Raw genomic sequence first — 23,033 nt, 5'->3', positions numbered from 1 at the left:
GAGGGGTGCCGAGAAGGTCCACACTTCCTCGTCGTTCCGAACTCGGGAGAGTCTCTTTCTCCCTCTCGTGGGCGGGGAGAGAGGGGAGAGGAGGGAGAAGAGGGAGAGGCGGGCGGGCGAGGCGGAACCAGCAAATATTGAAGACGGCCAGGCTCGCAATTTTCCTGTGGAATCTATAGGAGCCTTAGCAGAGTTTGATTCCCCACTTTAGGTAAGTGGTTTTAAAAAGTCCCTTTAGTTGTTTAGACCGTGCACCTCCCCGCCGCTGGTCCAAATGGAACCGAGCTTGATTCTGGCTGCGCTCCTGCCTGCGCATTGTCCTCCCGAAAAACCAGAGAAGAAGGAGCTTCTGGCCGAAGTTATTTCTTTCCAGGGACTGCGAGTTCCTCATGCATAAATCACTTGGGGAGTTTTACGTGCCTGTCCTAAGCGCTCAGACCTGGTTTCTAACAGGATTTGCGTTTCATCTCCGCACTGCAGGATGCCCGTTGGCACTGCCCCCGCGCCCCCTGCCCGCCAACCACTCGATCTTCCCCGAAGCTGGGCCTGGGCTTGGGGGTTCCTGCGGCCGCGCGGGGGAGTGCTCCGTGCCCCTGCCCACAGCCCAGCAGTTCCTTTTCCTGCAACTGCGGGCGTCCCAGAACTCTTTCCGCCCCGCCTTCCTCCTGTTTTGCTCCGCGTTGCCTTCTTTTGAAAAGAAATGTGTAGGGGTTTTTGTTTGTTTGTTTGTTTTCTCCCGATGGCCCCAACCTACAATTAATTTTTTTTAAAAAATTACAAGACAAACTGTTAACACATTGTTGGATATTTACATGGAACCTACAGGAGACTTATTTCATAAATCAGGGGAAGGTCTGTTAATGATTGAACCATTTAGAGGCTAAAGTTGTTTCAGACAGAGTCCGCAGCTAGTGGAAATGGCTGTGTGAATGTCTGGTCAGCAGCAGCCAATCCCACTAAGCTCTGCTCCCTAATACGGAAGAGCAGCTGCCCAGTTCCATCCAATCTTTGCATAGAGAACCTGGAGGAGTTTAGAATGATCTATTCAACAACTCCTCCATCCGCTCTTATTAGTAGTGGGCACCGAGATCCAGATCAGTGACATAACCTGAGGAGGTCACAGCCAGGAAGAGACTTATCCTTGGCCACTTTTAATTTTTAAAATTTCTTCTGGGTTAAGCATAATAGCATGCTTACAGGAGTCATTCTTGATGAACAGTAGCACATTTTATAATGGTTGATTCTGTTTCCAAGTTCTTTTATTTCTGGCCTGAAATTTTTATTTACTTTTACTTCTTTTCTCTCATAATGTGTCTTTGCTCTGACTTTGTGAATTGATCTATTCCTTCCATGTTAAAATATAAGTCTAATATTTTCCCTATCCCTTTAATTTCCATTTAAAAAACCTAATAAGTTCAAATGTAGCATGGAAAAGATCACTGAGGAAGAATTTTAAGTTCTGTAATTTCGTATATTTGCAAAGTATGGTTGGCAACCTTTCACAGATTAAAAAGGTAAAACCAAATATTAAACCAAGGTACTCTTGGTTAAATTTTTTAAAGTTTATATTTGAGAAATAGGGAAAACATATTTGGAGTCCAGTTTAAAAAAACAAGCAGTGTGACATGCCTGCTGACTGCAAGCGATTTACTTTGAATAATAGAGCTTACTGCATACTAGGTGTGCTGTGAAGCACTCACCATGTGCTACTGCAGTTAATCTTCACAAGGATCCTATGCTAGGCAATATTGGCCATTTTACAGATAAGAAAGTAACCTCTTGGACTGTTTTCTCATCCATTAAAAGGATGGTGATTTTATTTCCACTTCTACCTACAATTAAATGGTGGTTTTCCCAATAGAATCATGTCCTGTGTCTCTCTAGTGGATGTCCTAACATATGGGCATTTGAGAAATTCAAATATAAGTATATGCCTTAATCCTAAAATACATAATCTCGCCTGCAGGTTAGTTGAATTTCATATTTCTAGCTCAGTCTGTCTATCATTATAAAGTATATTTCTAAGAGATTAAGGGTCCTCTATGCCAACATTTCAAAAGGTAAGATGAAAAGGATTGTACAATAAGGGAATAAAAACAACATTTAGGGTGTAGGTTTCAGGTTCTAGCTTTGCTTCTATGTGACTTTGATGATTCTCTTAACTTGTTGAAATGTTTTCTCATCTATAAAATGGATGATTTTATTTGCACATCTGCATACAATTAAACTGTGGTTTTAATAACTTGCTTCTCTACTCATTGTGAAAATAATTATATCAATGGACGTGATGTGAAAGACATGCTTTTTAGAATAAATCAGGTATTGCAGGGCTTAAGAATTATCATAATTACTATTTTTGTGTTATTCTTTTTATTTTACCATATATATACGTGTGTGTGTGTGTGTGTGTGTGTGTGTGTGTGTGTGTGTGTATACAGCACCTGTATTATAAAGCAGAACATGATCTTGAGGGTGGTTGAGGAAGTTCAAAGGCAAGGAGTACAGATTTGGAGCCTGATCAATCATAGTGGCAACGGCTCAGTGGGAAATAAGATCTCCAGAAACAAAGCAGAAAAGCAGAAGACAGAGCCTGTCAAGGTCAGGCCTGTCTCCTTACAAGTGCTATAGGATAAGGTGGTAGTTCTGAACAAGACAGGGAGTCTTTTTAAATCCAGTATTAAGAAGGAGTCTCCTTCCTTTGTTCTTTTCTCCCAACTTAGCAAATGTCAAAACGTAGGGGGAGATATGTATGTGCTAGATATTTTTGACAGATCCTATTTCAAGGTAATTTCGCTTTTATTATTGCTACAGTTTTTTTTTTTTTTTTTTGAGGATAATAGTGATGTTGGTGAAAAGATAGATGTGAGTACTTGAAAGAAATGAATAGGTAGGAAGTGGGTAGGTACTGAAAGTGGCTAAAGGGCTGCAAATCTTACATGTATGAGAGCAGAGAGCAGGAGCTAAGAAAGGACTGGGGTGTTTTCTCTTTATCTTTGTGTTTTCTGAGTTTAGCACGGTGCCTTGCTTATAATTAGTGTTCAAAAAATACATGTTGAATAAATAACCAACGTTTGTTATTAATTTTTGTTTAAACGATGCTCTAGACTGTGAACTCTTTGAGGCTAAGGACTTATTATTACAACTGGAGCCCTGTAAATATTGTTCTATTAAATCAAAGATGATTGTAGAATTATAGAATTGAGACTATTTTAATGAATAAGAAATCAGAAGGGAGAAAATAGATGGGAAAGGAATAATGGTATCTACCATACATAGGAGTAGACATTAGCCAGGTTCTGTACTTTAACCTTGCCATGTCTAGCACAGTAACTGTGAGTATGAGCCCAGTTTTCAGATGAAGAGGCTCAAAAAAGTTGACTGTGCCCAAGGCCACGTGGCTAATAAATGATAGAGCTTGGATTCATACTGAGTGCTGTCAGATTCCAAAGCCCACTGTTTTCTTAACATCATGCTGAAGACAAAAAAAGGGGGGTGGGGTGGGTGGGGGGGTCTATTTCCAGAATGGAAAACTGATCTAGGCAACCTTTTCTTTTCCTGTTTTGTTTTCTTTGTATTTTCACTTTCTTGTCTAAGAAATACCCAGGTTGAGTGAAGACCCAAATGGAAATGCAGTCATGAGACTGCTGCATAGGTGTGGAGTGAGCTGCCTTTTCCAGTCCTCTCTGCACAGGTCTTTTCACTCTCAGGGACTGCTTAGCCGCCCTACAGTGCTGTTAGGTGTATGCCTTTTGCCGGCTTCTGCTCCTTATTTGAGGGCTGCCTTCCAGGTTATATCAGTGCTAAACAACCTTTTAGCAATGTAAATTTTACTTTCTTCTCTTGGTACTATATTAAATCATTTTAAATAAAGGGTTTTAAAATGACACAACTTTTAACTAATTATTTCAAGAACTTTCCAATAATAACACCATCAAAATGGTTTTGATTCCCCTTCCCCATACATAGAATGACATTTTATAGCTGAGCAGCCCCATAGGGCTGTTTTGAGTAGCCCTATGTAGAGCTTCGATACATTAAAAGTCAGAATCATCTCGAGTCCTAGTTTCTGCAACTCTTTTTGATGTTTCAACTGCTTGTGGTTGATGAATATGATTATTTCAGAAGTTAGGAAAATTGTTCTAGGTGGTGGCAGAGTCTAAAAATATTTGATGTGGTTTATTTCAAGAAATTATGATAATTCACAAAATTGTGGAGATAGTCAAAACCCTTTCATTATATCTCTATAGATATAGAAGATTTCCAAAGTTATCTAATTTTGTGTAACAAGTGTTTACATTTTCTTAGAGTTCATTTTAACTGAGTTTTTAATATTAAGAGTGGTGGGACAGAAAGATTAACTGTAAATGACCTTTGTAATTTACAAAAGATTGCATACAAAGCAGTGTTTTTAGTCTTTAATGTTTTTCCTCCTTTGTTAGAATGAATGAGCTTCATAAAGCCCAGTGTTTTAACATTGATAAATCTCAAAAATTTAATGCTGAGAGGAAAAAGCAAGTTGCAGAATTAAGTACAGTATCATCCAATCTAAATATAATTTGAAAACATGCAAAACAATAGCATATATTGTTTGCTAATACATACACGTGTAATAATAGTATAATATCATGCCTGGGAATGATGAGCACTGAGTTTATGGTAATAGTCACCTCTTAAAATGGCGGGACAGAAGTGGGTTTGGGAATGGATACAGGAGGCTTAAGTTATGTCCATAATGTTTGAGGTTTTTAAAATGTTAAGATTTGTTAAAGCTGGGTGGCAGGTAAATGTGTTTATTATAGTCTTTATATTTTTTGATAATATTTGAAATATTTCATAATCTAACAAAAGAAGGTATATTTGTCTAATGTTAATAAACCTTACATTAGCTCCTAAAATTTCCAAGATGTTACAGCCCAAGCCTACACAAAAGGACACCTAAGATATTGTATTATGCTATGTCTATTCAGCTGTTTTTGTTTGCATGTTTGATTCCCTGTTGAAGGCACTGAATCTCTACAGGAAGTAATATGAAGTGTTTTTACTTTGTAGCTGAAGGATTTATAAGATGAAAGGTTTTTAAACATGAAATGAGATCAGTGGTAAGCTTGGGATTTAAATTGTTGTTTGAAAATTTGTTTAATCTGACCCTCCAGGGTAAAAAAAACATGTGATAGCCTAGATACAATAGGTCAGTACATTAATTTTTTTTCTTATTATCTAGATCACCATGGCAACTAGACAGAAGTTGATGAGAGCTATTAGAGTTTTTGAAATTGGTGGACCAGAAGTGCTGAAATTCCAGTCGGATGTTGCAGTACCAATTCCAAAAGACCATCAGGTGGAAATAATTACTTAAAAAACAGGCAGTAATTACAGAGTGGGAGTCTCTAGCACATCAAGTTAACGTTCAGTTGGAGCAGATTCACAGTGTAAAGACATTGAATTAGGACAAAGTTTATACTGTTTATATCTGTGAGCTCTGACAAAGATGACATAATTCTGATAATTAGTGAAATAGATGTTTTAAAAGGGATAACATCTTGTTCTAAGAAATTTTTGAAATTGAGAATCATCTATTCAGTGCAATAATTGGATTTTTCTGAATGGGGTCATAAGTAGTTTTGAATAGTTATTTTTTAGAAAATTTCTTCATTTTTATTTTGTATATGGTAGGAAACAATTTTCTCCTGCATACCTGCTTTTTCACATTAGATTTAAGAGAATTTAAATGTAGAGCTTAATCATTTCCAGTGACTTTAACAATGTAATTTCTCAATAAAAATTATGTGTTTATATTACTGCACCTTCCATGGTACCCAAGTCTAATTTGCTTAGTAAGCCTTATGACCATTTTTATAATTTGGTCATAACCTATTTTTATAGATTTATTTATCACTCCTTCTCAGTATATCGTGCTGTAACAACATCACGTATTATCTGGTTTCCCCAAGAGGTACTTTAATTCCTTCTGTCTTTGCACATAATATTCCTTTAACCTGAAATACCCTTTTCTCCCATTCTGAAAGAATTTGTACTGATCCTTTAAAGTAATACCACTTTAGTGAAATACCACTTCTTTTGAAAGGCCTCCCTTTACTCTTACAGCAAAAGTAATCATTCCGTATTAATTTAAAATCAGCTTCTATAGTAGATGTAACCTCAAAGTCTCAATAGTTCAACAATAATAGAAAAATATTTATTGCTCACTAAATTCTAAAATTCTAAGATATTGGTAGGTAGTTCTCTTCCAACAGTGATTTAGGGACTGAGGCTTCTTCCATTATGTGCTCTACCACTTTCAACACCTGTCTTCTGAGGTCACATGAAAAGGTAGAAGCACAGTGTGGATTGCCTAAAAAGGCTTTTATGGGTCAGGCCTGAAAGTAGCTGTCATCACTTTTGTTCACATTCCGTTGGCTAGAACTCAATAATTTGGCTACTCATAACTATAATGGAGCCAGGAAATAATATTCTTCCTATGTACCCAGGAGGAAAAAATAGACTTGATGAGCACATAGGGGTCTCTGCCACACCCCCCCTCAAATATTCCCACCACTATTTTCTCAAAATATTTTTAACATAGCACATAAGCCATTCTGTCTTATATTTTTATTTATATGTTGGTTTGCAAAACTGAAATGTGAGCTCAATGAAGGCAAGGTTTTCTCCATTTTTATAGCTCTCATAAGCATTACAGTCCTAGCATAATGCTGAATGGATGCCTAAATTCTCTGTGTAAACTAATACACTGTCTTTTCAGGTTCTAATCAAAGTCTATGCATGCGGTGTAAACCCAGTGGACACATATATTCGCTCTGGTACTTATGGTAGAAAACCACACTTACCCTATACTCCTGGCTTTGATGTGGCTGGGGTAATAGAAGCTGTTGGAGATAATGTAACTGCTTTTAAGGTATTATATTTTTAATTATTTCTATTTTAGTTTTAAATTTTTTTCTTGAAGTATTTTAACATATATTTTTAAATGTGTCTGTATTTAAGTCTTTAAAAGGCCCCATTACACAGTTTCTGCCACTTGGGGGACTCCTCTAGTAACAAAAGAAATTACTTTTATCCAGAGGCCTTGCTTGTTTGCATTGTGGGGTTATTTCTGTAGCTTCAAATCCCCATAGAATTAAACTGTAAACCTTTTGATTTAAAAGAAATATGTGAAGAAAGAAAACAAGCAAGAAAATTATACTGTTTCCTAACTCTTGATAATACACAAGCCAACATAATTTTTAATTCTTTCTATAAATTTAGCTTCACAGAGTAAAGAGAATACTAATTCTTTTGAATAATAAGTAAAAGATCAAAAAATGCAAGGTCGCTATACATTTTTTGAACTGTGACTCAGAACAAGGTGATAAAGTCAATGAAAATGTTATGATCAGGGCTTCTGTTATTTATATGCCAAAAGACATATAAAACATAGATAGTATATTCATGTTTTAGCATCTTTCCTCATAATTCTTTGACCTGTTCAACTTTGGCTGCCCATTTACCAAAATTGGACTGAGACAGAGAAGATTAATGTGGCCCCTGCACAGAAAGACGGGCAAATTCCTACAGCTTTCCACTCCTCAGCCTGTGGCAATCTGGCTTCTGCCCTCTTCGTTCCACTGAAATGATTCTTGCTAATGTCACTAATGGCATCTATATTGCTGGAGTTAATGGGCCCTTTTATGTCATTATCTCTCTTGACTTCTCTGTGACATTTGACACTCTCAGCCACTTACTTTTTCTTAAAAAAAAAACTTTTTCTGCACTGTCTATGACATCATTTTCTCCCTTACTACCCCATCCCTTTCCTTTCTGGGCATCCTTTTTCAAGCCTCTTTTTCTCTGGATGCTCCTCCAATCTTGATGTTGCTCAGCCCTCTCAGTCCCTGCTGACACCTTTGCTTTTTGTATTCTATACCTTCTTCATGATGATCTCAGGTACTCCCATCTTGTCCATTATCACATGGACAACTTCAGCTTAGAATTTCTACTAAGCTCCGGTCTTGCGCTGTCCAATGTGGTAGCCACTAGCCACATTTAAATGTCTAGTGGCTATTTAAAATTCAAGTTCAACTTAAAATAAAAATTCAGTTTCTCAGTCATAGTAGCAGCATTTGAAATGCTTACTGGCCCCATGCATCTAGTGGCTGTCCTACTGGGCAGTGCATGGGTAGAACACTTCCATCATCACTGAAAGTTATGTTAGAGCACGGGACCCACATGGCCAATCTCCAGAACTTCTTATGTGGTGTGTCAAAAACTGAGCTTGTCTTTTCTCACATCAAATTTGCTCCTCCCTTGTGTGACAGTCTTGGTGACTTCTGGGCTCTTGGCGACATCATTGAGCTCTACTTTACTAGAACTGTTTTTTGTCTCCTCTTTCCATTTCCACTGCTTGTAGTTTAGTTCACGTTAACTTACCTAGGCCCTTACCTGGATTTCTATAAACACCTAACCTTACTACCCTCCATCCTACCTCCCTGAATCTGCCCTTGCTCTATAAGGGGTGTTTTCTGAAAGGTAATTCTGATTGTTTTACAATTAATTCTTGCATTCAATTCTGATAGATTTCAAATCTGATAGATTTCTGATAGGGTATTGTTGAAATTGCTTATGTTATGAAAAAAAGACTATTTTGTGCTCTCTTCCCCACCTATCTTTCCATTCTTATCTCCCATTCCTTCTCTCTTCATAGTTTATTCTTTAGTAATAACTGTTGGTTCTTCCCTGCATAGGCAATGCTCTTTCATTTCTGTGTCTTTGTTCATATTCTTCTGCTTGGCAGAATTAAAATGAAGGTTATAAACGTGGATTCAAGAGATTTTACAGTCTAGCTTTAATTTATTTTCCCTTTTCTCCCTAAACTATTGCATCTCATACATTAGACTACTTATTAATTGGAAATAAATGCCGGCTTTCTGCCACTATTCCTCTACTTACTCTGTTTCCTTCACCTTAGAAATAATTCCTTTCTTTTTCTTGTACCTGTCTTTGATGGCGCATCATGTTTACCTTGCTTTATAATTATTTCTATCTTTTTTTCCTCTATCATCCAAGAGTTTAAATGCTTGAGATTAAAGAGTGTCTCACTACTAAATCTTTCACAGAACTCAAAAGTTATGCTTTCTCTATAGTGGATTCTTAGTAAATGTTTATTATTAGTATATTAAAATCAGTGCAACGTGTGTTTAAGCTATAAAAATAGGATTAATTAACATAGCCATATTTGACCATTTGCAGGCGACACTATTAGGCAGTGATGCTTTCTTTACTCGTAGATGTTTTTTGAATCTTGTTTGTTTATACTCTACCACATAATGCTGTTATTTTTTCAGATCTCTTAATTATAGGACAAATTTAAGTATACTGAGAGTTAGGACCTTAATGTTTTGCTTATTACAAGAAATATTTACATTTTTTTTTTTAAGAGAAGTTGGAGCTGGCATTTGTAGTGGACAATCTAATTTTTCTAGCGTGGGGGTCATATCGAACTCTCCTATGATTCTTGCGTAGGCCATACCTCACCCTTAGTTATGCATCTGCTTTTTAATAGAAAGAGCCACATGGACATTTATTAAGAGTTTGCTGTTTTTCTGGTCCTGTGACAAGTGAAGAAGCCTGTCCGGGTGGCTCATTCTGCTGTCAGGATCCAGCCATAATTTCCTACTTTTTGATGTGTACATGAAAAATGAGAGAAATACAGGGGTAAAGAAATCTGGAAAGGATTTAGAGCAGGTAATTAGGGTATGGAAGAAACCTTATATTTGTTTCTCCTTAGAATTTTCGGCGAAGAATAGTTTTATTAACTGCCATTTATTAATTGCTCAATCTGAACAAATTACTGAACTTTTTTTTGCCTCAGTTTCTTTAGCTGCATAGTGGGATTAATCTGAAGTGGAGATAATAAAAGTACTTACCTCTTAAACTGTGTGACAATCAAGTTAAATAATACACATAAGACACTTAATACAATGCTTCGTACAGTAAACTCAATAAAGGTTAGTTATCATTTTACCATTCTGGAGGTTTTCTTGCCTCTTATTCTTTCTATTGCTCTTAATTTTTTTTCCTTACTGGTTCCAATTAATAAAATTTTAAATGTTCGGTATTTTAAAGTTATTTTTATGACCCCTAAGATATAGAAAACAATATATACTTATTTCTTGTCATAAAGTTTGCATTATGAAGGATCATACTTATTTTGACATTATTTTTAATCCCTGACACATATTGCTTTATTGCTTTCTCCAGAAAGGTGAGAGAGTTTTCACTACCGGCACGATCTCTGGGGGCTATGCAGAGTATGCTGTTGTAGCAGATGACAATGTCTACACACTACCAGAAAAACTGGACTTTAAACAAGGAGCTGCCATTGGTATCCCGTATTTTACTGCTTATCGAGCTCTGCTCAACAGGTAACAATACTCTGTCTATTATATAGCCAATGAGGAAGGAGAGTAGTATTAATTGCCTTTCATTCTACCATCTGTTTGTCATTTTGGGGTACCATTTAGTTACCATTAAGCTTTTATGGAGTGGAAACTGTGCTGATTTGGGACATTGTTCTCATCACTGGATATACAAAGAAGAGCAAAACACTGTCTGTAAGATGTTCACAGTCTAGTAAGGGAGGTAGACATTAGAGTAATAATATTTCTATCCAATGTAGAACGTACAATGATAGAGATGTCCGTAGGGATTTATGGATCATAAGGGATGAGGTCCAGGGCTCCCCAGAAAGGTGTTAAGATCTGTGTACTTTAAAGCCATGGTTCAAAAATCTTGTTATCCAAGCATGGAAACTAACTACTACAATTTAAAAGTACAGTAGAGGGCCCTGCACAAGACCCACTGATCAATTTCCATGGCTGGGACATGACAATCTATATTTTAATCAAATTCCCTAGGCATTTGAAAAGGATCAGAGGGAATTAGCCTGGGGAAGGAGTAGGGAGGGGAGATGGCATTCTAGACAATCGGAGTAGTTGATGTGTAGAGAAAAAACAGCATGGTAACTGGAAAGAGCTATAGCAATTTGGCATAGAAGTGTGGCAAAGAATAAGGCTGGGACATAGTAATCTCTCAATAACTGTTAGCTGTCATCACTAAATAAATAGGTTTCAGATTGTAAAAAGCTAGATTCTAGGGCTCATACATTGTTTTCTAATAGATTGGGGGCCATGAAATGTTTTATTCAGGAGAGCAATAATATTATATTTGTGTTTTATTGATATCACTTATCAGCTGTGTGAAGGTTGGGTTTGATGACAGGAATGGAGGAGATGGTCTTATAGGAGAATCCTCCAAATAGAATAATTCAGGGCCAAGGCAAGGGCCATGGTAAAGAGGTGGAAAGGAAAGGGCAACTATTTAGAAGGTGAGATCAGGAACATTTGAGTACTGTTTGCATGTGGAGAATGAGGGAGAAGAACAGCTTAAGAATACTTCTAGCTTTCTAGCTTGGGTAATGTTTAACTGTGACAGAGAAAAGGAGGAAAAAGTTTCAAAGGGAAGCCGAGTTCAGTTTTGGACTTGTAACTACAGCACACATCCTAACAGAGAAGTCCAGCAGGCTATTGGATGAAAAGGTCTGGAGCTTGAAGGCTAGAGATAGATGTTTAGGGATATCAGCATGTGGGTGAGATGAAAGTAGCTAAAATCCCTCGGGGAGTGAGCGGAACAGTAGAGTGAGAACAGAACCTTAGTGAACGTCAGCGTTTAAGAGCACAATCAGAGGTAGGGGATGGAGTCCTAAGAGAACCAAAGGGAGTATATCCCAAGTACAAGAGAGTTGAGAGGTCCCGGAGTCCATTAAACATCTGTTAAGCCCATGAGCTTTGAAGACAGGAAGACCTGGGTTGGAGTACTGTCTTTATCTTCTACTAGCTACATGACCTTGGTCAGGTTACTTGCCTGTTTCAGCTTCGGTTTACTGATTTGAAAAAACTAATAGCATCTATATCATAGGTGTGTGGCAAGAATTAAATGAGGTAGTGCGTTTACTCTTAGTATAGAGTCAGTGCTCAATCAGTGTTGATAGTGTTCGGGGTAGTAGTCGACATTGTTACTGAAGAAAGAGGCCAGCCATCAAATGCAGCAGTGAGGTGTGTTTGGAATAAGTGGGCTTAGCAATTAGGATGTCATTGGTGACTTTAGTCAGCCTATTTTCAGTAGAGTGGTAGGGCAGAAGCTGATTGAGTGGGTTGTGGAAGGACGAAATTGATTCTTTGATGGCAGATTACTCTTAAAAATTGGGGAGGGGTCAGGAAGGAGGGAGTAGAAGAGGCTTGAGGAGGGTAGGAACAAAAGGGTTTTTTTTTTAAAGATATACAAGATGAACACATTTATAGTTGAGAAGGTCTAGCAGACAGAGGGTTGGAAGGTTTAAGAGAGAAGAGTGGAATATGGAAGAAGATCCTGTTTAAGGTAAGATGAAAAGGAATTAGGACATAGGTAGAGAGATTGGCTTCAAATACTGGAAGGACAGCTTATCTGTTAAACCTAGAAGAGATAAAGGTGATATAATTATAGAAAGTTTGTGAGTAGGGCAGTACGATGTTGAAGGAACTTATATGTGCCTCACTTTTCATAAGTAAGTAGGAGGCAAAGTGATTTTTTTGAGAATCATAATTGAAGTGGCACCAACATACATGTTGTCATGTGACATTTTTTCTACAGTTTTAACCAAATTATCAAGGAAGTTATATTTTAACATTAGTTCAGGGCTGGAATGTTAGTGGCAAAATAGTATTGTGCAAAGGAAATGAGAGAACTAGAGAGAAAGAGAGAGAAGTTGGGGTAATCTATCATGGGGTCCAGGCTGATAAGGGAAGGAAGTGAGGCCAGGAGCAGCAAGTGGGTAGAAATAGAGCAATTGAGAGACAGCGATTTTTGTGAAGTTGTAGGAAAAGTTTTGAGAGAATATAGGTTTACAGAATTAGAATAAGGGGGTATTGTCATAATATTGGTTACTCGTGTCTATATTTCTCAGGTAGAATGGTTGCTGGTGCTTACCAGGTTTAGCCCTGGGAATTCAGGAATTGTGGTATAAGGTTTTCTTCCTGGTGAATGTTAAAATCTAGATTGGGGCTGAATTTGGGATGGAAGAGAAAGCCTATGTGCCAGGTACTAGTCTTCAGTGACTAGGAGGGAGTAGGAGATAATAGCGAGTGCTCGAGCCCCTGTCGTGAGCCCTATAGAAGAAGAAATGGTTGTGGAGACTTGATAAGTCTTAAAAAATAAATCTGGTAGGGTAGACCAGCAGGCTGGAGACCCAGGGAAGCATTTCAGTTAGGTCCAAAGGTAGTCTGCTGGTGGAATTCCTTCTTACTCCAGGAGAAGGCACTTTATTCTGGTAAGGCTGGTACTGCTTGCATGAGGCCCATCCGCATTATGGAAGGCAACCTGCTTTACTCAAAGTCTACTTCTTTAAATGTTACTCTTTTCCAAAAAACACCTTTGCAGAAACATTCAGAATAATGTTTGACCAAAATTTGGAACCATAGCCCAACCAAGTGGCCATGTAAAATTAACTGTAAGGATAGAAGGATCATAGCAGTGGTATCTCTGGAGAGGGTTAGCCCAGTTTTTATCTACCTACTGCAGGCTCAGAAATTTAAGAGAATGTACTGGTAGTTTTTGAGGGATTGTTTATAAGATTAAAAAAAATTTTCAGTGGAAAGTATTTCATATCCCATAGTATAACATTAGTAAATCCTTTTCTCTTACATTTGTATTTATTTTTTAAAATGTCAAAGTGTTTTAGTAATAGTTATCTCAGTTTATCATTTTGGACCCGCAGGTTAACTCACTACCCTCAGCTCCCTTTTCTCCAAGAGAGAGTGTTGGAGAAAGCTTCATTTACTGCTCATAATTGCCATTTGTCAGCTGTTGGCACATAGCCTTGAACAGGACTCCAGGTTACTGTGTTCACACTTCCAGACTGAACAGTGTCTGTACCATGTGGCTACCCCCTTTTCTAGGAAGTAAGAGATCCTCTCTGAGAGTCCAATCTGTATCACACAACAGCTGCTGGCTTGTGACATTAGCACTTGTCCACCTGAAATAATAAAGGTTTTCCGTTCTGTCTTGCTGCATATTCCTTGTTTTCAGTGTAATAGAAAAGTAATGGTATGAACCAGAAGTAAAAAGCATATGTCATTTCATCAGAGGATCTGGATATTTTAGCGTTGACTTAGAAACCTTTGTAACAGGAATTATTGTATTTCTCATGCTTTTACCATTGCTGACCCAGCATTGCTTTCTGAAATGAGGGCTTAAAGGCTGATGTAACCTGACGTTTGAAGGCATGGAAAAGTAAAAATGTTTCTTAAGTAGTCTAGCTGCTGTGTTTACTTGGGCATTACTCTGTACCAGAGAATAAAGACTGGGCTATAATATACCTGTTTTGATGCTTCCTGTGGGTGTCAGTGAGAAACTCCAGGTCCTCTAGTTTCAGCAGTATCACTTAGTATACCTACAAAGACTGCAGCCTCCCAGAAGGCAGCACCTTGATGTGATACTGGCATCCAGCACAGTGCCTGGCACATAGTAGACTCCCAATAAACATTTGTTAAATGAAAAATGAATTGAGGTTTTCTTTTATCTGTGGCTCTGAAGAACCATTGTTAGATTCTGTAGAGCTTGGAGAATGTTTCAGAATGAGTTTCCTCTTTGGGTAAGTGTTAGCTGGACTGAGGGTAGAATTTCCTTAAGAATAATGAAAACACCGGAGCTTAATTAGCTTTAAAATGAGGTGATGAACCCATGCTTTCTTTTGCAGGGCCCGTGTGAAACCTGGAGAAAGTGTTCTGGTTCATGGGGCTAGTGGAGGAGTAAGTTGTTTTTTTGTTTTTTTGTTTTTTTTGTTTTTTTAAGTTTATTTTTAAATGGAGTTACATTTGTGGGTTTCACAGTATATTTCTTTTAAGTCATTTTTAAAAGCCAAATTTATAAATATAGTCAAGGGTGCTTTTTTCCTTTATGTAGTAAAGCGTAAGTCCTGTCTTTTGAAGGTGATTTTTTTTTTGTCATTAGTTCATCATTTCTTGGTTAATAAATTCAACAGATTACCCCACCGAAAATGTATCTGTTAGATTTTCCACCTGTGTTGAGTGTGTACCAAGATGAACTGGCTTTGTTTTTTACCTTCAAGTAGCATGTTATAAGAACATTTATTTAGAATTTTAAACAGCTCTATAAGGTTAATATTAAGTCCATATTCCTTTAGATAAGGAGCTAAGATTCATTAAGGCTTTACCTGTGTTGCCCCACACTGTACCACAGAGCCAGCCACACTGTGAATTTTTTGTCCTTTCTATCTCCCTTCCACTGCTTGCCTGCTGAGCTTTCATGACATTCATGGAGTGCAAAGTATACAGCTGGGTCCTTAACACCACAGTTCGTAGCTTAAAATGCTAATGAAGGGTGGAGGGAAGTGAGGACTCAAAATTTATAAAATAAACCCTTCAGTGAAGTCACCCAACAGCAGGGCTGTCAGAAACCTCTTCAAGAAACTGGCTGTCAGTCTGCCTCTGAGGAGCTCAGAGGAAAAGTTAGAGCTCTGAGGTCAGAATTTAACAAGAAATCCATATGACCTCTATCCTGCAAGTAGAGGCTTTAGAAATTTTGGAGACAGAATTTCCACATTTTTTAAAATAAAGGGCCTGGGACTAGATGGCTCACCTTGAGGAAGCTGGTTAACCATTTCAGAGCACTGTGTATTCTGAAGAGTGGATTGAAAGAAGTCACATATTAAATGGCACATTGTCCCTGGAATAATGAGAGGTACCCTGAAAATTGGAATTTACCTCTAAAGGTGGCCATTAATACAGAGAATTCTGTCTCTTGTGTTTCTGTTACTTTAAATAGATGAATCACCAGGTTTCAGACCCAGCTTCATGTGTACCTTAAATAGATCAATTCTGAAGGATTTCACAGATCAGACTACTAAAAATCACTAAGATTGTCTTTTGGGTCTTGGGAAAATATGATAAATATATCTTGTCATAAACTCACATTAGGCTTCACCAAAGAGGCTATTTTGGGGTTAAATTAAATTTAACTCTAAATAACTAACGGCTCTGTGAAACATACATTTATTTAAATTGCTTTGGCTTTCAGAGAGCTAACCTTGTGCTTTGTATAGAAAGGAGAAATTTCAATAGGAAGGGGAGAGAAGAGTTTAAAGAAAAATCTCTTTTTATTCCCTTTACCCTCTTGTGAAAAGCCCAGTCTCTTCACCATGATTTTTTATTTTTTTAAGGCAAAATCCACACTGTTCTCTGAGCTGGCTGAGTTTGTTAAATGCTTGGCTGGCAGGGATAGGCTGGTGACCTGGTGTGTGAAGCGCTTCTGATCTTCCCTCCCCTATCAGAGGGAAAGAGTACTGTGTTTTTCTTGCTTCTGTTTGTGCTTTCTGTCCTCATTTAATTCAAATTCCTTTGGGATTATGTTGTGTATTTAAACCGGTGTAGAACTTAAGAACACGGCTATTATCCAGATATGTTGGTAGGGAGCGCCCTACTACAGTGTAAGCAAATAAGTACAAGAAAAATGGTAGACACATAATGGTTTATAATCTGTTGAGGGAGTACGGCTAATGTAATTGTTGAAAAGAGTAGAATAAATAGTGCCTTTAAATAGCTATTGAGTCCCCCTTTAAAGTAGTTAGAGCATAAGGAGATATATTTACATTAACTCTTAGGTTAAAATGTGGTTTTATTATAAGCCTTTTTTTTTTTACTTGACATTTTTAATTGAAAATTAAAGTAACAAAAATTGATTGTGCTAACCTCATAGTGTATTGTATTTCATGAAATTCGATGTCTCTCTCACTCATCAGTGAATTCCAGTATTTGTTTACTTGTTTTGGTTAAATCAAATAAATTCCTGCCATAACCCAGCTGAGTTCAAGCTTATCATATCTATATGCCTTACAGTCTTTAAGATCTATTTCAGGCTTGGGAGTTTGTGATCCTGTTACAATTTTAATAGTTTCTATCATCATTTTTCATTTTACTTCTTTTCTATAATGCCTAATCCATAATGATTTTGCCTTCCTCTATCTAAACCAGTGGTAATCAGTAAGAGGAGATTTTGCATTATCTCCCTCTCCCTTCAGGGACATTTGGCAGAGTCTGGGAACATTTTTGGTTTTCATATCTGGGTAGAGGTTCTGACATCTAGTGGGTGGCAGCCAAGCATGCTGCTAAACCTCCTTCGATGCATAGGATTGTCCCCACAACAAAGAATTATCAGGCCCAAAATGTCAATAATGCCAAGTTTGAGAAACCCTGCTCTAAATGTGTGTGACACTTATCTGTACCATTCATTTCCATATAATCAAACATATATGTCCTAGTATTGCAATTTAAGTAATTGCTTATATCTGTATTTCTAAAATACCTTTATTTCTCCTTTATGCTAAGTACATCTATCTGGTGATCTAATGATTTCATCTAATCCCATAGCTTTAAATACCATCTATAAACTGATGAACCTCAAGTTTATATTTCCAACTCTTAACTCAGTCCATACCCATATTCAGCTGATTACTGAGCATCTCCAGTTAGGTGAGCAACATATAGCTCAGTATGTTCAAAGTGAATTCTTGGTGCTTTCACAGACTTGAACCTCTCTAATCTTCCTTATCCCGTTAATCTACACCGTTAATCTGGCCAAAGATATAGGAGACATCTTTGTTTTTTCTCTTTTTTTCACCTCCCACAATCTATGAGGACAGCCCTTCAGTTTACCTCTAAACTGTATCTGAATTTGTTGTTCTTTCCAGTGCAGCCACCTTAGTCCACACCAGCTTCATCCCTCATCCAGACTATTACACCAGCTATTAACTGGTCCTCCTATTCCCATTTCCCTGCAACTTTCTTTTTGCCTCTCAGATAATTGGAGTGTTCTTTTTAAAGCCTAAATGGGATCGTATCACTGCCCTGCTTAAGCTCTCTGGTAGTTCTGCATGTAACTCAAAGAGTTTATCAACACAGCCCTGTGTGCCTCAGTCCCTCTGTGCCCTTGAGGCCTCCTCCTCCACTCTCTCCCATGTGCCCCGCCCTCAACCCACACCGACCCTTTCTTTTGAACACTCCAAGCTCATTCCCACTTCCAGGTTAGCCATGACTGTTCTGCCTACAACATTCTCCATGGGACTTTTTCCTCACTTTAATCAGCTCTCATCAATTCAGAGCAGCTTTCCTAATGACCTAACTAGCCCCTCTCCCTGTCTCTTTCTAAACTACTAGGCTGTTTTATTTTTTTCATAGCACTGTTCGTTTTCTGAATTCACTTTATTCATGTATTTCTTTATGTGTTTATTATTTTCACCCTTCCTTAGAATGTTGTTTCTTGCATGAAGTGCATGTCTAGCATAGGTAAACACTCAATAAATATTTATCACATAGATGAGTAAATTCATTTACCCATAGACCTGTCTCTTCCACCTAAATGATAGAGGCCATACATCTGTTACATAGTATTTTATATGTAAAGTTAAAGTATGAAGTCAGGAAACATACTTTGGTCATTTTTAAATCCTATATTTTGAGTATAAAACATGCCAAGTAAACATTTTGATGCAGTGGTTAAAAACTCAAGCTCTGCGGTATGATTTGGTCCAGCTTGTGTGTTCATTGTGACCTGGGCAACTTACTTAGATTTTATAAGCTTCACTTTTCTTGTATTTCTGTAGAATCCCTACATAATAATAATAATCTGCTTCATAGGCTTATTGCAAGCACGTTTTAAATACTCAATAAAAGTTAGCCATTGTTCTTATTTCTTCATTTAAACTTAAAGTTCCTTAACAGTAGGGTAGGACTTAAAAGAACTTTAAGTTCATTATATATATTTAAAAATGTTTGCAAAGATGCAAAGAATCTAAAACTATTGGATTGTATTTTGTTTTTCAGACAGGAATAGCAGCATGCCAAATTGCTAGAGCCTATGGCTTAAAGGTTTTGGGCACAGCTGGTACAGAGGAAGGACAAAACATTGTTTTACGAAATGGAGCCCATGAAGTGTTTAATCACAGAGAAGCTAATTATATTGATAAAATTAAGGTAAAATTGTTCTACAGTTTTATGAAAGCAAAATTTTATTTCTTAGGAGACTTACATGTGTTTTCAAGTTCTTTTTATCAACCACTCTTAAGTGTTTGCTGCTTTTTTTTAATGCGTATATTTTTTATGCCTATGTGTGTTTTAAATTTTTAATTAATTTAAAAAGCAGACATGTTTAATATTTAAACCTTCACTATCATTTCTGCTTGTTTGTGTTTATCAAATAAAATTTAGCCTCTTGAGTCTTATAGCTATAAAAATTTATACTCTTTAATGCAAAGCATAGTTTAAGTAAAACTACAGCTTTGTGTTTGCACCTGTGCAGTGTTCTTAATATAATTTCTATTGGTGTAAACTTTTCATGGAAGGTGAGGTATCTACAGATTACAAAGTGGATCTCTCTAGCCTAGAGAATAAAGTTTATTTATTAATTGGGTGCTTTGGAGGAATAATCACTACTTCATCCAAAGAGGTGAGGTAGCATTTCGTTTGTTGTTGCATATATTCCATTGATACAACAGAATTCAAGTGGATTGTGAAGTTCTCTATTTGGGCTATTGTAGCAGTTTACTAAACACTGATAACTTTGCTAATACCCAAGCTACTTGCTAACATTGAGAAAGAATTAGAGTTTTCCAAGTACCGATTACTATGAAGAACAGGTCGTTAAAAACTGAAGTGAGAGTTTAATTTTTTACCATTAAATCCTTTGTTATATGTCTGTGAAACCTAAATTAATGTGTTTTCATAGTCTGTGCCACATTACCATCTCCTTTCCCCCGACCACTTCCTCTCTGCTGCTCCCACCTTCCCTGCCCATATCCCAGCTCTGCTGGGCTGCTTTCCCATCCCAGCTTGAAATCTCAGTCCCCGCATCTTTGTTTTTCTGTCAGCTCTGTCCAGACCGCTTCTGCCTCCTGTCCAGCTTTCTCTTGCTCCTCTTCCTTCCTTTTTGCTCAAGGAACTCCTGTTTGTCCCTTAGGGCCCAGGTCATCATCTCTTTGGAACTTTCTATGAGCATTGCAGCTGATCAGAGTTGTAACTTTTTCTTTCTTTATAACCTATGGTGTATTTCTACTAATGTAGTAGTTAGCCCATTACAGTATAGCTGTGACTGTAGTAATTTCTGTCTTTCTCCCTAGCTTTGTTTAGAGCTCCCCATGTCCATATTTGAATTCTCAGTACCTAACACAATGCCTGACACAGGTATTCATTTTTTTTTTGGCTAAAATGAATGTAAAGTAGTTACATTCATTTATTTAAGAGCTAGTTTTGGATGTTGGGAACCAACATCTGAGAGCTCAAAACAAAAGAAGTATTATACCAAGCTGATCGTAAACCACTTAGAACAAAACTGCACACATGCGCACATACACACACAAATCCTACAACACCAAACAGCCAGTATTTTCTTTTGTTTTTTGTATTTAATAAAATGGGAATCCGGTGGGGGGTTATTTTTTATTTGTTTACTGTTGAAGATACATTTTGAAGGTAGAAAATTTTCAACTAAGGAAAATGTATTTATAGTCAAGTTGAATCTAAGTGCCTGAAAATTCTAGACAAATTTTATTTCATTATAGCAATTTGTTTTATACAAATCTGTATCATTTTAGATATGTGGCTCGTACCTTGGAATTATGTCATCATTATATAATTAGATCATTTTAAAATTTGCATTATTAGTCTTAGTAATACATTTTATATTATTTGAAATATATCTTTGTAATATATGGGACAGCGATAACTATTTTACACTTTTCTTGTTTTTTTATTCTGCATTCTTTTAAATTATATAGAAATCTGTTGGTGAAAAAGGAATTGATGTCATTATTGAAATGTTAGCTAATGTAAATCTTAGTAATGATTTGAATCTTCTGTCAAATGGAGGACGAGTAATAGTAAGTATCCCTTTTTTTTTAACCACTTTGAAGTTATACCATTATTTAACACTGTTTTGCAGCAATATTTAACTATAGTCATGTTGTTGTTCATAATAGGTTGTTGGCAGTAGAGGACCTATTGAAATAAACCCACGGGACACCATTACAAAGGAATCTAGTATAATCGGAGTTGCTCTTTATTCCTCTACCAAGGTAGGAAAAGAAGTGATTCTGATCTTGGTTACTTAAACATTGACGCACTTTGCCTCATCACGGAGACTGAAAGTTTAAGTAAATGTTAAACTTGGTTGTCTGACTAGACGAGTGAGTGGGTTAAGGATTAGTCACTAGAAGATAACTAGTGTGGCGATATAATTTATTTTCCAAGTCAGGACACTTTTGAGAGAGAAAGGAGATACTATTAGTAATTACTTCAGGACAGTAAGCATTTTGTAAACAGACTGTCCCAGACGAATTGGATTTATGGTTATCCTATGAATAGCTACTTTTTCTACAGTTCTGGACAAGTTGACAAAGCCACACATTTGTGAGAATTTTTTTATTTTTTCTTAGATTCTAAAAATGTTCAATGCTTCTAAAAATGAAATCATATGTTCCTCCACAAAGAAAACCTTTTCTTTCTCTTAGGAGGAATTTCAGCAGTGTGCAGCAGCCCTTCAAGCTGGAATGGAAATTGGTTGGTTGAGACCTGTGATAGGTTCTGAGTATCCACTAGAGAAGGTGGCCCAGGCTCATGAAAACATCATTCACAGCAGCGGGGCGACTGGAAAAATGATTCTTCTCATATCATGATTAATTCTTTCATGCATTTCCTCTGCAATTAGAGTTTTCTTACCCCAGTTTTACTTATACTATCTTTGCTTTAATTAGCATTCACTTGATTCAGTGAACTCCTTATATTAAAAGATAAGATTTGTTTTTAGAGATCCTGGGCATTGGAGTATAATTTATGTTGTAGCTGGTAACATTCTTTATGCCTTCTCCCTGTAATCAAGAAGTCATCATAGAAGGAAATGGGGTGGTGGTCATTAGCATTGGTGTGCATTATAGAAATTCCTGATCCTTGATCATTAATTTCATACCTTTGACTAAAACATGCTAATTGAAAATAAGACTGCTTGATCTCCAAGCCTGTATTCTTCTTATAAAGATTCTTTTGTCTCTGATTATCCCAGAACTGTTTTAGACTGAAGATATTCTGGACTAAAGAAAACTCCTTTTCTAAAAGGAGTTTCTAATTTTATGTGGATCTCCAAGTTTTTTGGAAGGTCAAGATAAACAATATCCAGAGAAATTTGTTAGTTTTCCAATATTTTCCAAAATATTAGGACATTCACTATGTTAATGGTTGCTTACCAGGCATTCATATATTTTGTGAGGACAGCAGCCTTATCTTTGGTATAATATGATATTACGTACATAGTCTCCAAATAGATACTTCTTGATTGACTTGATTTCAAATTAGATTTAGAATTATCTGTTTGTGTGATGGGGGTCATATATTTTTATCTAAATCAATAAACAGTTTTGACACATTAAGAATAATCTGCTTTTGTTTTCATTACATGGTAACCTGCAATGAATTCTACAGGAAATTAAAAGCTGCTTTTATCTAGTTTGGCTTTATGTAGCACTTCCCTTACTTTACTCTTAACATAGCTCCTCATGGTCACTTCTCAGCAGTGTTCTGTGCTGGAAGCCTTTATCCGAACTAAATAAAGGAACGATTACTTAGAAATCTTGCTGTCAATATTATGTCCAAGGAAATGAGGTTTGATTGTTAATTTTGTTCTTTTTTTTCTTCATATGAACATAGTAGTTGATTCTCTTGACCTGATTTGTTCTGTTGAATGACAATCATGTTTCTAGTTTGAACATGGAATCTTGCTTTAAATAGCAAACAGAAAGCACTGCTGAGTCCTACAGTTGAGGGGTGTCATTGGCTTCTATGGCTGTATGTGCCATGGCTGAAGTGTTTTTGCTATTAGTGTTTGCCAAGTTTATTCACTATTTATTTTACAGGTTACCTTTCTGTGACATAACATGTTTGAAA

General features: G+C 36.9%; 1 protein-coding gene across 2 annotated transcripts; it reads left to right on the top strand.

Moving 5' to 3' along the window:
• Window positions 1-72: 72 nt before the first annotated feature.
• On the top strand, window positions 73-22,525 carry CRYZ (crystallin zeta). 2 transcript variants are annotated; one of them, XM_039838603.1, is made up of 9 exons: window positions 73-211; window positions 5,222-5,338; window positions 6,761-6,913; window positions 10,255-10,418; window positions 14,786-14,837; window positions 18,927-19,076; window positions 20,876-20,977; window positions 21,077-21,172; window positions 21,608-22,525. In XM_039838603.1, the coding sequence occupies exons 2-9, from the start codon at window positions 5,228-5,230 to the stop codon at window positions 21,770-21,772; spliced, it is 993 nt and encodes a 330-aa protein (XP_039694537.1). In that variant the 5' UTR covers window positions 73-211; window positions 5,222-5,227; the 3' UTR covers window positions 21,773-22,525. The 2 variants fall into 2 exon arrangements, with proteins under 2 accessions (XP_039694537.1, XP_039694538.1); XM_039838604.1 differs by lacking the exon at window positions 18,927-19,076.
• The last annotated feature ends 508 nt before the right edge of the window (window positions 22,526-23,033 follow it).

This window comes from Pteropus medius, unplaced genomic scaffold (assembly GCF_902729225.1).
Source record: "Pteropus medius unplaced genomic scaffold, Ma_sr-lr_union100, whole genome shotgun sequence".
In the NCBI taxonomy this organism is placed as follows: domain Eukaryota; kingdom Metazoa; phylum Chordata; class Mammalia; order Chiroptera; family Pteropodidae; genus Pteropus; species Pteropus medius.
The sequence above is the reverse complement of the archived record's forward strand: the minus strand, read 5'-3'. Positions and strand labels throughout refer to the sequence as shown.